This window comes from Syngnathus acus, chromosome 24 (assembly GCF_901709675.1).
Source record: "Syngnathus acus chromosome 24, fSynAcu1.2, whole genome shotgun sequence".
In the NCBI taxonomy this organism is placed as follows: domain Eukaryota; kingdom Metazoa; phylum Chordata; class Actinopteri; order Syngnathiformes; family Syngnathidae; genus Syngnathus; species Syngnathus acus.
Genome location: NC_051108.1, coordinates 4226766 through 4240087, shown reverse-complemented (window position 1 = coordinate 4240087; position 13322 = coordinate 4226766). Strand labels below are relative to the sequence as shown.

General features: G+C 41.1%; 1 protein-coding gene across 12 annotated transcripts in view; it reads left to right on the top strand.

The window, feature by feature from the left end:
• The window catches only part of LOC119118176 (neurexin-3b), a 146864-nt gene extending 137492 nt beyond the window's left edge, over nt 1-9372 (top strand). For 10 of the 12 annotated variants that reach the window (XM_037244987.1, XM_037244988.1, XM_037244984.1 and 7 more), the window contains one exon: nt 6995-9372. In XM_037244987.1, coding sequence (XP_037100882.1) covers nt 6995-7965 — 971 coding nt within the window. In that variant the 3' untranslated portion in view covers nt 7966-9372. The remainder of the gene's footprint in view (nt 1-6994) is intronic. The other 2 variants (XM_037244991.1, XM_037244990.1) reach the window with 1 other exon arrangement.
• Nucleotides 9373-13322: the final 3950 nt, after the last annotated feature.

The following is a 13322-nucleotide window of genomic DNA, read 5'->3' as shown; positions in this document are numbered from 1 at the left end:
ATTTCTTGACCCACTTTCAGCCGTATGCAGTTGCATGACCTGGTGTTGGATTTACATTCTGTTTTAATTTTGCTTTGGTTTTCTGTGATGCACATTTGTTTGTGTTGATTATGGTTCAGCTTTTGATTTGTGTTTGTTTCATCGTTTTTGTTTTGGCGGGGATGGTTGAAGTAGTATGGGACGCGACCAGGGCATTTTTTTTTTTTTTTGTGGGGTGTCTTTCTCATCATCCGTCGTCACATCCTCCAAGCAAGGATAGAGCCGCCGCTCCTCCCGTTTTTGCCTCATCTTGTGCCGCATGAAATTTTGGTGGTTGGAAAAATTCAAAGTTCTCCTCCTCATCAAGTTTGTGTTGATTTATTATTTTGTGCCATATGGCTTCGAAACAAACATATCCCCTCATTGTCGAAACAACTTAGGGAAATGAAAGGCAACAAAATCTTTTATTGCCATCATGTTTTTGTTTTGCCTCATGCAGGCGACCCCATTCTGTCTGAAGAAAGTTGTGTGTGTGTGTGAAAGAATGACTCCCCTGCCACCTCCATCCACACTCACCCATCTTCTTGTCCCGCCTCTCTGCATATACTGTTTGAATGCAGATGGCATAAAAAGACTTTTATTGCTACAAAGTATATCTGTTTTTCTATTCTATCTGTTGCTCCAAGTAGAAGGCATTTGTGGCATGTACCCTGTATTGGACCGTAGTGCAGCTCCAGAAACTAACAAATAACCCCCCCCCCCCCCCCCCTCCTCCTCCTCCTCTCGACATGGCCCAGCTTCTGCATGTATATGATTGGCCTCCATTCTGCTACTTCTCTGTCTGCTAACCTCCTCACCAAGCAGGCTTGTGCAGAATGTGGGAACACAGCGGCAGGCCTGCTCCTCCCTTTGAGATGTCTTGCGTTTATGCTTGAACTTGTTGTGATGTCTCTCAGTCCTGTCTGCTGTGTGTGGGTGTCTTATGGTTCTGTTGTCTGTCCTCTCTTTATATTATAAAAAAAAAAATGTTCAACCCTTTTTTATCCCATGTGGGTTCCACAAGAGAGCAAACAAGGATATTTGTGCCCACTTGCATTACAAGTAGTGACCTAAAACAACCATGAAAATGACACTGGACACTCAATTTAATTGTTTTAATTGTGTTGCAGCTATAGAATAGAATAGAATAGATCGTCATTGTCACATGTACAACGAAATTTAAAAGTGCCAACCGACCAGTGCATCTGCTAAAATAAAAATAAAATACAAGCTAAAAGTCTTTACAAACTAAAAACCACAGAAAAAACATACACAAACAAGTGACATTTAATTGCACACCCCATATTGCACAGTTAAAATGTAGACATGTAAAAGTAATATGTAGATTACAGCTGTTCTTCTGCTCACCGCTGTGTTTCAATGAGCAGATGATCATTTTTTTTAGCAGCATTTAGTGTGACTACTGCTGTAGGGTAAAAGCTGTTGACGAATCTGCTGGTCCTTGATTTAATTAATCTGTCGTATGTGTGTATATGTATATTTACATGTGCATATGTACACACACACACAATGTCCAGTCTTTGGATAAAGTCAACGTGGAAAAACTGACAGGTGATAGAATCTCAGATGCACCGCGTATTAATAAAAATAGGCCTGAACTTTTTCAATGTCATGTGTAAAAATATCAACTAATCGTCAGCAGTCCTGTTACTTTTTCAAGGTGATTTGAAGGCATCAATATAATATTCAGCCCGTCCTTTCATGGCCATCTGCTAATCAGCCTGTTACATGTGAGAGGTGAATAAAAGTGCTTCAGCAGGTCTCTGAGCACAATGCAAGTCCTCAAGTCCTCAAATTACTGACTCACAATTTTCAGGGTTGAAATCACATTGACTTGGTTAGTGCTGGCGCTCCAGCTTTCATGGTATGCCCACGTGGTTAAATCCCTTACTCGCGGTCAGGATTCATCTCCATTTGGACGGTTCAGCAAATGCAGGATAGACACGGCAAATGGGAAAGTGAAGAGAAGTGCCATTCAACACATTTCTGCATCTGCGACCTTTAAACTGCTGAGGCTGTCAGCCGATCAAGATTGTAGACTTATTTACTTAATATTGCTTCGGAAGCCTGTAGGTGTAATATATGAGAATTTTTTTTTTCCCCTCAAGGGCGATGAGAAAATACCTCTAAAAACCAGTCGGTGAAATGCTCTCACTCGAGAAAATGATCAGTTCTGCTACTCTTAAAGATTATTCTTTTTTTACCGATAAAAGGCGCCAGTGCTGAGATTGTATCCCCCTACGTGTCTCTCTTTAAAAAAAGAGAAGCTGCTGTGTGTCGAGTGAAACGGAGACTTAGAATATTTTCGTCGAGGCTGCGCTTTCATCCGTCCAATCGCGTCCATCTGGACAAGCGTGGAACACAAACAAAATTTGGGTAGGCAAGCAAAGCCAAAGCTCCGTGTTTACTGAGAAGATGCAAAATGCTTGTGCAAGTGCTTAGCTAGGATTAAAATGTTTACCAGAACATCAAGGTCCTCAACCTCTATTTGAAGCCCTTTTTTGACTGCAGCAGGTTTCTCTCTAGCAAATGCTTTGTGGAGAAAAAAACAAAGCAAACAACAGAGTGCGAAATCTGCCAAGTAAACAAGAGCAGAGCGAGATCAATTTTACCTTGAACAGAGTCACTTTGACTGCTTGTGCACTGCAAACATATTTCTTGAGAGGGAACAAGCAAGAAAAATATTTGATTTAGCAAAGCGGAGCATCCAGAGCTAAGGCTCAAATATGACAAGGTGGTAATGTGTGTGATTGGCATACATCACAATGCTATCTGAATATTATGCAACGAGAACTACCGCATTTTCCGCACTATAAGGCGCACCGGATTATAAGGCGCACCTTCAATGAATGGCCCATTTTAAAACTTTGTCCATATATAAGATATATACATTTGGCCCGCGGGCCGGACTTTGGACACGCCTGCTGTAGTGGCTCAATATTGTTTCATATATAAGGCGCACCTGATTATAAGGCGCACTGTCGGCTTTTGAGAAAATTGGAGGTTTTTAGGTGCGCCTTATAGTGCGGAAAATACGGTACGCTAAAAAAAACGCTAAAAGTTTATCAATTGGAAATGGCAGTTGTTAGTGAAGTTGTATTTTCTCTACTTTAAGCGAGCACGCTAATTCACAGAATAACTCAAATTCTCTCTCTCGTTAGCTGCTATACATTTGCATGACATTTTTAAAACCTCCTAGACAGTCTTGCCTCATAAAAAAGAAATACTTGAATGAAAATATTGGTAGCCACACCTCATTAAAAATCCTAAACTCTCCATTTGATCTCTTGTGGAACCCATGACCTCAACTTTTTATCTGTCAGACGAAGGCTGTTGGTTGCTCATGAATGACTAATTAGACTACTTTGACCCTTTGCTGGGTTATAGGACAAACTAACATGTGGTGCTCCTTTATCCCTCGTTGAATTGCTTACCAATGCTTCCTTTGCCTGAGAAAACATCCTGCAGCCCTTGGTGACAGGCACCCCCCACCCCTTTTCCGTCAAGCCTCTACCCTTAACATAACTCCAGCTTGTTGTAGTGGTATTCTGTTCTCTTACTCTCCCTAAATGCAACTTACTTAAGCATGCATTAACCCAACGTCTTAATAGTGCAATTTGAAACAAACATATGGAAAAATGTTCCTCTCCTTTCTGACGTACATCCAGATTGCACGCCCTGTCCTGTGTTTAAAATACTAACAAAAGAAATGTATTTCACTAATAATAATGTTTATTATTAGTTAAAGGAAGGTGGTGACACTTTACCTTTAAAATGTCCCTCCTCTTTCTTATTGTCTTCCTCAGTGTGTGCTTTCTGGTTGTTCATCTTTGGTATAGTGTGACAAAATTAATGCCTTTCTTTCTTGCTTATTTATTTTTATTTATTTTTATTTATTTATTTTGTCCTTTGGACACATATATGCTCTCAAGCATATATGTGCACCTTTGTTTCTTTCTATAAATGTCAAGATTTGAAATCTCGAATAATTTGCTAAGAATGACTACTGACAATGTTTCTTATGATTGTTTTCCCAATTAGACTGAAGCTTCCCTTTTTTTTTCTCTCTCTGTGAATCCGCACCCAAAAGAGTTTGAATTTGGAAAAAAAAAGAAAATCGGAAATGGACGCGCAGAGAAAAAAAAAAAAAAAAAAAAAAAGCACCTCCAAAGTTCGAGCCACTACCTGTGCAAAGTGTTTAAATGCTGATCTCTACTATTTTTCTTGTCACTTGATGCCTATCTGAGATTGGAATTGGAATGTAATGACTTGGTGGCTTTGGTGCATGGCAAAGAAGTTGCAGCTTAGGGTTTGTAAAACTGTCAGTGTTGAGAGTGCTGTTCTCTTTTGTAGATGGGCATGTACTATATGCTCATTGTTTGTATATCCCCACCCCCTCCCTTCCTTACAGCCAAAAGCTCTAATGCCGCCCGACCGCTTCGTGCCGCCTTTACATGGACATGGCAACTGATGTACACGTTCACCCCCATCTATATCATTTCCTTCCTAGTATGTTCATAGATCCGACCCCCCGTCACCCCCCCACTCCCATATCCTTTAACGTAGACATTCTAAGATATATACAGCCGTCATTTCGTTCATAGCCAATGAACAAGGTAGTAAGGATAATGAAAAAAAAAGGCATCCAGTGAGGCTGTATAAAATTAACTAAAAAATTCTAGATTTTTTTATATACTTAAAAATATATATAAAAATATTTCTGTGTATATAAATATACCCTGAAGAGAATGGTGACAATTATTTTTCATGTCATGATGTGTGGATGTGTATGTGTTGTTGCCTCCCTGTACCATCCTGTCTAAAAAAAAAAAAAAAAAAATCTATATATACAAAATAATCCAAAAGCGTAATCTACATATAACTTGTCCAAAGGCATTCTTACCCAACTTTCTTTTGTAAACTTTTTTTTTTCTTCCTGCCAAAATCATGCGGGCAATTTGTTGATGTAAGTTGACAAAACCGATGGTATGCTTTCTTCCTTTCAAAACTGTCTTTTGTAGGCTTCTATGATTTATTATTTTCTTTGTCGTTTCTCTCTTTCCGAGCTGATTTTGTTTTACTTTAATTATTACTGATCCCTTTCTGAATAGCTCTATCTGTGGCTTTACTTTGTGAATGTTTCAACAATGTTTGCTCTAACAGGAACTTTTTTTTCTTTTTTTTTGCAATGCTTTCATTCTTTTATTTTGTTTTGTTTCTTTCCATCATTTCTGTTGCATTCTCTTTTTTTTCCCTCCCATGTTGCTGTTTCATAAGGTTTGCATCTTTTTCTAGTGCCCTGTTTGTGAGCCTTTGCAATGTACAAACAAGCTACTTTGGCAAGAGGATGAGTAGCTTCAATGCACATCTGAATGTTTTAGAACTAAACAATCGGGTTACATCGGGGAACTTCCTGATGTCGATTATATTTTGTTCTGCCGTGGAAAATAGTCGTCCTCCTTGGAAATAATGAAAATAGTCATATTCAAATCCAGTGTGAAATTATTACCAACTCTGGAAATGTTAAATAAGGTTTTTACATGCTATTCCAACATGTGTAAAGATACGTTCTTCCGAATTTGGGATGTCAGAGTGACAATAAGAAAACATTCAGATGTCACTGAAATGCCGTATGACTTTGTGCCATTGTGGTAAAAAGGTCAAAAGGCAAGAGAGGCCAGGGCAAATAGGGGAGCCTATTAATATTCACGAGGGAAATAGTTGCCTGTTCAGCATAAACTAATTATTTTTTAATAGGCTTGGATCAGTGGATTACACACGTAAAAATTTTTTGACTATTTTGACTTTTGTATGGAAGCAAGTTTGTTTTGGTTTGCACAATGATATTCTTTAAATTTGAGGAAATGAACCAAGCCTCTTAAGGAACTTACTGCAAGTAGATATTCATCCTTCAGAAGGATGTCACCATTTTTATGACACTTTAGATGTTTTTTTTTAGGTCAAGGGAACCTGTGCCAATCTTCTCACTTGTCAATTTATTGGAAACATAATTGTAGGAACTAGCAATGGAAAGAGAGAGTAATAAAGAATGACGGTGTGACGGGCCTACGTGTCAAAAAAATCTGAAACAAAGTAGAAAAAGGGAATTGTACAATATAGTGGCCTCTGGGACACGGTGAACATTTAACTCATTCATTGCCATTGACACATATAGACGTCAAGGCTCCATCATCCATGATGATGTGCTGCTGTTTTGGTTAGCAAAAGTGAGCTCAGACATTCCGCTCTTTTAAATAAATACAAAAAAATGTAGTACTAATGAAAGAACTAGGCGTCAAGGCTTCATCATCCATGAGACTTTTTATGTTCCTGGTTATGTGCTGCTGTTTTGGTTAGCAAAATTGAGCTCAGACATTCCGCTCTTTTAAATAAATACAAAAAAATCTTGTGCTAATGAAAGAACTAGGTGTCAAGGCTTCATCATCCATGAGACTTTTTATGTTCCTGGTTATGTGCTGCTGTTTTGGTTGGCAAAATTGAGCTCAGGCTCTTTTCAAAGAATACCAAAAGAAAATCGATTAATTTAGTACTAATAAAAGAACTAGGCTACATTGTTTGTTTCTATGTGCATGTTTCTTTTAATGATTGACAAGTGAGTGGAAAGTGAGGAACTCTAAAGTCCAGTTGTGAGGATCCTTCCAGATGTTATGGAGTCAGTTTGCTGTGGCTCACCCGTATGCATCCCTTCGAGCCTTTTGATGCAACTCATACCTTTACTAATGGCTGTTCCTTGTTTGGTTCAAACTTTTTTTTCTGTTTGCACTGCTACTGTCTTTTCAGTTTCTTAATGTTCATTTTTGGGTATCATTTTTTTTCCTATGTTGAGCTTTGCATTTTGCGTTCTCTGGTCATCTGTTATTTTTTGTTGCTTCTTTGGTACGGGGAAATCTTTCTGCCACCTGACGTCTGTCTCTTTCTCTTTGTCACTTTCCAGGAGGGGAGCTAGTCATCCCCATTTTAATGGAGGATCCCATAGACATCCCTTCTGTATCCACCCGTTCTTCTTTCATCTCCCTTCCCCCAACCCTCCACCCCCTCCTCACCATTATCGAGACCACCAAAGAATCCTTGGCCATGGCCACCGAGGCGGGGGTACCTTGCTTGTCGGACCGAGGCGGCGATGATTGTGATGATGTTGGTGATGATGATGATGATGATGGCATGGTGATTTCGGGGTTTGGCTCTGGCGAAGCATTCGACTCTAGCCTGCCCCCGACTGACGATGAAGATTTTGACAACACCTTCTCCCTGGTAACAGATAAGCTCTTGACCACTTCAACCTATGAAGGCGGCTACAAAGCCCTCGCACCCAAGTGGGAGGCCAAGGACTTGAGGCCTAGCAAAGCCTCTGAGGCAGGTAGGACTACACCCACCTTGCCTCTACCCAACCCCCGGGGCACGCCAGCTGCGGCGGCCCCCTCGGCCATACTTCCCAAGCTGCCCGCTGGGAAAATGAACAACCGCGAGGTCAAACCCCCGCAGCCGGACATAGTCCTGCTGCCCCTCCCCACATCTTTGGATTCGGACGGCACCAAGCCGCGGGGTCCTTACATCACCTCGCCCATGCTGCGCACGGTGCCCGCCGCCTTACCCACAGTGCCCGGCGTGGTGCGGCGAGTCCCGCCTGGGGCCTCGGAGGTCATACGGGAATCCAGTAGCACCACGGGCATGGTGGTGGGCATTGTCTCAGCTGCCGCCCTCTGCATCCTCATCCTCCTCTACGCCATGTACAAGTACAGAAACAGGGACGAGGGGTCCTACCAGGTGGACGAGACGCGCAACTACATCAGCAACTCGGCGCAAACCAACGGCGCCGTGGTGAAAGATAAAGCGCCTAGCGGCGGCGCCAAAAGCAGCACCGCCAACAAGAGACCCAAAGACAAGGACAAGGAATATTATGTATAGAATCCAAGTCATTTCCCAACAAACTGTTAGAAACAAATATAGAAACATTTTGACAGTACCATATTGGCAACTGTGATCTCTTTGGAACTCTTTCCGAGTCACTGGAACATTTCCGCAAGAAAAGCAACAAATAAGACTTGACATGATAAAGCACACTTACGAGTGTAAGAGTTCTGGAGATGCACATTTTAACTGGGACTCCACGTGGATCTTTTAAAGGAGTTCCAGAGACTATCGGAAGCGTGGAAATCCACAGGACCCCGAAAAAATCGGAGGTTTACGTGCGTGCGTTTGATCCATCGGAGTACTAATGACCCCCGACCTTGTCTGTTGTAACCTTGTAAAATACAATCACTGTCATTTGGGCCATTGGGAGCTTGCATGTGAGGTGTACGTGATTGGTGCTGGCATTTGTTGTCGGGGCGGGATTTCAAGGTTGCGGGAAAGACGCAGTTTGAGGATTCGTAGCTTTCATGGACGTGGTTGAAGTGCAAAATTTACGTCTTTTTTTAATTTATTTTTTAAACTTCATTATTGTAAGCATTGGTTGTTGAAAGATGGCAGCACACAAACACTGTGACCACCCAGTAGGATGTGATACATCACTTCATCTCATGTTTATCCTCATATTTTGAAATACTGAAGTCATTATCTGAAATTATGTTAAGTATATCGCTGATGAATTTGTCCAAAAAGCAAATTTGATATTTTATTACAGATGTTCTTTGCTGGTGTATTTAGTGTTCTGGTTTTTTTTGGGTTTTTTTTTTCTTCTACGTTTGTTTTGTTTGAATTCACAACTGTAGCAAGAGTGAAGATCTTTTGCCAGCACTGCCTGGAGATAAAATGATCAAGGATTTTTATTTTTTTTTTTATGGTCAAATATTAAATAAGACAACTCACTTGGTTTTTCTTAGTGGATTTTTGACTGTGCTGAAACTGTCACTCCGTGGACTAATAACTGTTTTGATGATTTTCATGGTATATATGGATTGATTGATTTTTTAGCATCAATTGAAAAATGCTGAAAAGAGGAATAAAATAGAGATGATGACGATGATGATTTTCTTCTATTGGGTTTGGAGAAGAATTGCCAGCACCTTAACTTTCAGTTTAATTTCTTCCTTGGTTTCTAACTGTGACACCTTTTTTTTTTTTTGTCAGCTCAGCATTTTGTATTTGATTTTCTTCTGTTGTTGTTGTAGCCTAATTTCATGTATTGTTTCTACGATGTTATTATTATTTTTGATTTGTTACCATTCCGTTACTTATCGCTAAACTGTTCTTGTTTATTTTCAAATCGGTCAACTTTCAATGTTTTTTGTGTTGGTACTTGACTCGTCTTCTGCTCCTCTGACTCCGAACCTTGAAATTAAAAAGAAAAATGTTGTTCCCAAACTTTTTCAATTGTGTGTGCGCCTGTGATAGTGTCATTCGAGTGGGGAGATAGAGGTGTGCAGATATCGTCTCCGCCAGCGACTATTCACCAAAACACATTTTCTCAACCACTTTCCAACACTTCAATGGATTCCTTTTAGACCAAACGGCACTTGCATTTCCATATAAATGAAATGTGTAACTGAGTAGTATCATTTACCTATAGATGATTATGTAAATGTAAACACTGTTCATTCATGCAGAGAGAGGAAAAAGAGACCGGGCGAGACAACATTTACTGGAGGGTCCACACCAGGATGGCCTTTTGTGTGCACATCTTGTGAGCTCCTGCTTTGCCTGCTGTCTTTTCACATGGTTCATATTTTTTTGTCCAAATGCCATTTCATGTCATTAACCTGCAATAAGCTCATTGTTGGATTTCAGAGTGACATTTCAGGCTATGAGTTCATATTACTCACTCATCCTGCCCCAGGCTATGACAACAAGGAGTGCAAGGAAACTTTGATTCATTTGTTTCACCTTTAAACTGTTATGAACATTTCAAATTTAGAGTGAATGTGAAGCGTGAAGAGAACTTCCAAACTCCTTGACAAGCTTCAGTGCGTTTTGTATGTATAATAGTTATTGATGAAAAAATCATTAGTCCAATCATTGGTAGTCTAGGGGTATACATACCTGACTTGGATTGTAAGTAGCCTGTGTCAAGTCCACCTTATAAATACATTTTTAAAGCCTTTTGTATTTAAAAAAAAAAATCATCTCTCATAAGGCTTTTCTTTTTAATAATAAAAAATGACCATGTACAGTGAGACTTTTTTTTTAATAATAAAAAATGACCATGTGTAGTAAGAATTTTTTTTAATATTAAAAAAAGATCAGGTACTCACTCACTCACTCACTCACTCACTCACTCACTCGTGTGAGTTTATACTATATATCGTGTGTCTGTCTGGCTATCTTGTTATTTTTATATTGCAGTTTGCCATTTATATAATAGGCTAATTGGAAGTGATCACTGGAGAATCACAAAGTGCAGCCAGCTCAACAGGGACTTTCTAATATTCCCTTTGCAAGGCGTTAAACCACACTGCGCAGTCCATTCACTGTTAACGGTCTAGTTGCTATGGAGCTTCGTTGTCATACTATCATGTGGTGCAACACAAGCCCAGTGTGAGGGCCATAAAGAGGTGTGATGAAGCTCCCACTCAGTGTCAAGAGGTCATCATGACTAGTGTTGGCCCGTGAGTGAACGATTCGTTCAAAAGACCGAATCTTTTCAGTGAACGAGTGAATGAATCACTTCCTAAAGTGATTAGTTCTTTTTTCAGTTCATATGACTTCAACCAGTAGGTGTCGGTAATGCGCATTGAAGCTGGTGCCACCTCGCCGTAAAACAAAACGAAGAAGAAAATGACGTCACTTCCCGTTCACGAACGAGTCGTGAATTGAATTTCCTGTTTACTAACCGAACGGATCTGTGAGTGAACGAGTCAGTGAGTGAGTGATTTGTATTTCCAGTTCATCGCGAGAACGGATCAGTGAGGGAACGAATCCTGACTTTCCCGTTCACGAACGAGTCAATGGCTGAACTGCTTTCCTTCCCGTGCATCAACGGATCAGCCATTAAACGTATTGCGTCTCCCTCCTGGCGTGAACTATGTAAGCCAGAATGTCGATCTACCATTTGCCAAGGAAAGAAAGAACCACTCACAGAAACACCACTTCTTTTATGCACGTTAGCTAACGGCTAACTTTATTGCATGAAAGGATGCGCCGTTATGCAACAGCGGGGAGATTATGCTTCTCTTTGGGTAATCTTTATTTCATAACACTTACAGTAGTTTTTAAATAACGTGTATGCATATACACACCTAAATATTGTTATTCAATATATCTACTGCAATTTCATATTAGGTTGCTGGTTTGAAATTTACTATTATTATTTTAATAAACATTTATGTTAAAACTTGTCTGCTGTTTTATTCCTTGTTTTTATTTTTTTGAGCATGAAAACATAAAAATCTGTGTTTTACGTTGTGTAATATGTGTTGGTGTCCCCCAAAATAAAGAGCAAGTAGTCAAATACACATTCTTGACACCTATAAAAAAATGCATAAAGTTATTAGGTACACCTGAAAATGGTGGTGTGCCTAATGGAGTGTCCGTGTGACGTCACATATCAACCAGCCAATCAGGAGGTGGGGGTGAGGGCGGGTGTGGCACTTTTCACTTTCAGCTAAGCTTTGGCCATGATTTTTCCCTAATGAACTGGCCTGTTATTAGGTACACTTGAAAAGGGCGGTGTACCTAATGGAGTGTCCGAGTGACGTCACAGATCAACCAGCCAATCAGAAAGTGGGGGTGAGGGCGGGTGTGGCACTTTTCACTTTCAGTTAAGCTTTGACCAGGATTTTTCCCTAATGAAGTGGCCTGTGATTAGGTACACTTGAAAATGGCGGTGTACCTAATGGAGTGTCCGAGTGACGTCACAGATCAACCAGCCAATCAGGAAGTGGGGGTGAGGGCGGGTGTGGCACTTTTCACTTTCAGTTAAGTTTTGACCATGATTTTTCCCTAATGAACTGGCCTGTGATTAGGTACACCTGAAAATGGCGGTGTACCTAATGGAGTGTCCGTGTGACGTCACAGATCAACCAGCCAATCAGGAGGTGGGGGTGAGGGCGGGTGTGGCACTTTTCACTTAAACCAGGGGTTTCGACCTCAGTCCTCGAGGGGCCGCGTTCCAATATGTTTTCCAAGTTACCCTCGTTAAGCGCACCTGCGTGAAAAGTTTTAGCTCCTTTCACGTTCTGCAGGAGCTAAAACTTTTCACGCAGGTGCACTTAACGAGGGGATCTTGGAAAACATGTTGGAATGCGGCCCCGAGGACTAGAGCTTGACACCTGTGATCTTTGACCATGATATTTCCCTAATAAAGTGTCCCGTTATTAGGTACACTTGAAAATGGCGGTGTACCTAATGGAGTGTCCGTGTGATTCCCTCGTTAAGTGCACCTGCGTGAAAAGTTTTAGCTCCTGCAGAACGTGAAAGGAGCTAAAACTTTTCACGCAGGTGCGCTTAACGAGGGTCACTTGGAAAACATGTTGGAACGCAGCCCTTCGAGGACTGGAGCTTGACACCTGTGACCTTTGACAATTATATTTCCCTAATAAAGTGGCCTGTTATTAGGTACACTTGAAAATGGCGGTGTACCTAATGGAGTGTCCGTGTGATTCCCTCGTTAAGTGCACCTGCGTGAAAAGTTTTAGCTCCTGCAGAACATGAAAGGAGCTAAAACTTTTCACGCAGGTGCACTTAACGAGGGGATCTTGGAAAACATGTTGGAATGCGGCCCCGAGGACTAGAGCTTGACATCTGTGATCTTTGACCATGACATTTCCCTAATAAAGTGTCCCGTTATTAGGTACACTTGAAAATGGCGGTGTACCTAATGGAGTGTCCGTGTGATTCCCTCGTTAAGTGCACCTGCGTGAAAAGTTTTAGCTCCTGCAGAACGTGAAAGGAGCTAAAACTTTTCACGCAGGTGCGCTTAACGAGGGTAACTTGGAAAACATATTGGAACGCGGCCCCGAGGACTAGAGCTTGACACCTGTGACCTTTGACCATGATATTTCCCTAATAAAGTGGCCTGTTATTAGGTACACTTGAAAATGGCGGTGTACCTAATAGAGTGTCCGAGTGACGTCACAGATCAACCAGCCAATCAGAAAGTGGGGGTGAGGGCGGGTGTGGCACTTTTCACTTTCATTTAAGCTTTGACCATGATTTTTCCCTAATGAATTGGCCTGTTATTAGGTACACTTGGAAATGGCGGTGTACCTAATGGAGTGTCCGTGTGACATCACAGATCAACCAGCCAATCAGGAGGTGGGGGTGAGGGCGGGTGTGGCACTTTTCACTTTCAGTTAAGCTTTGGCCATGATTTTTCCCTAATGAAC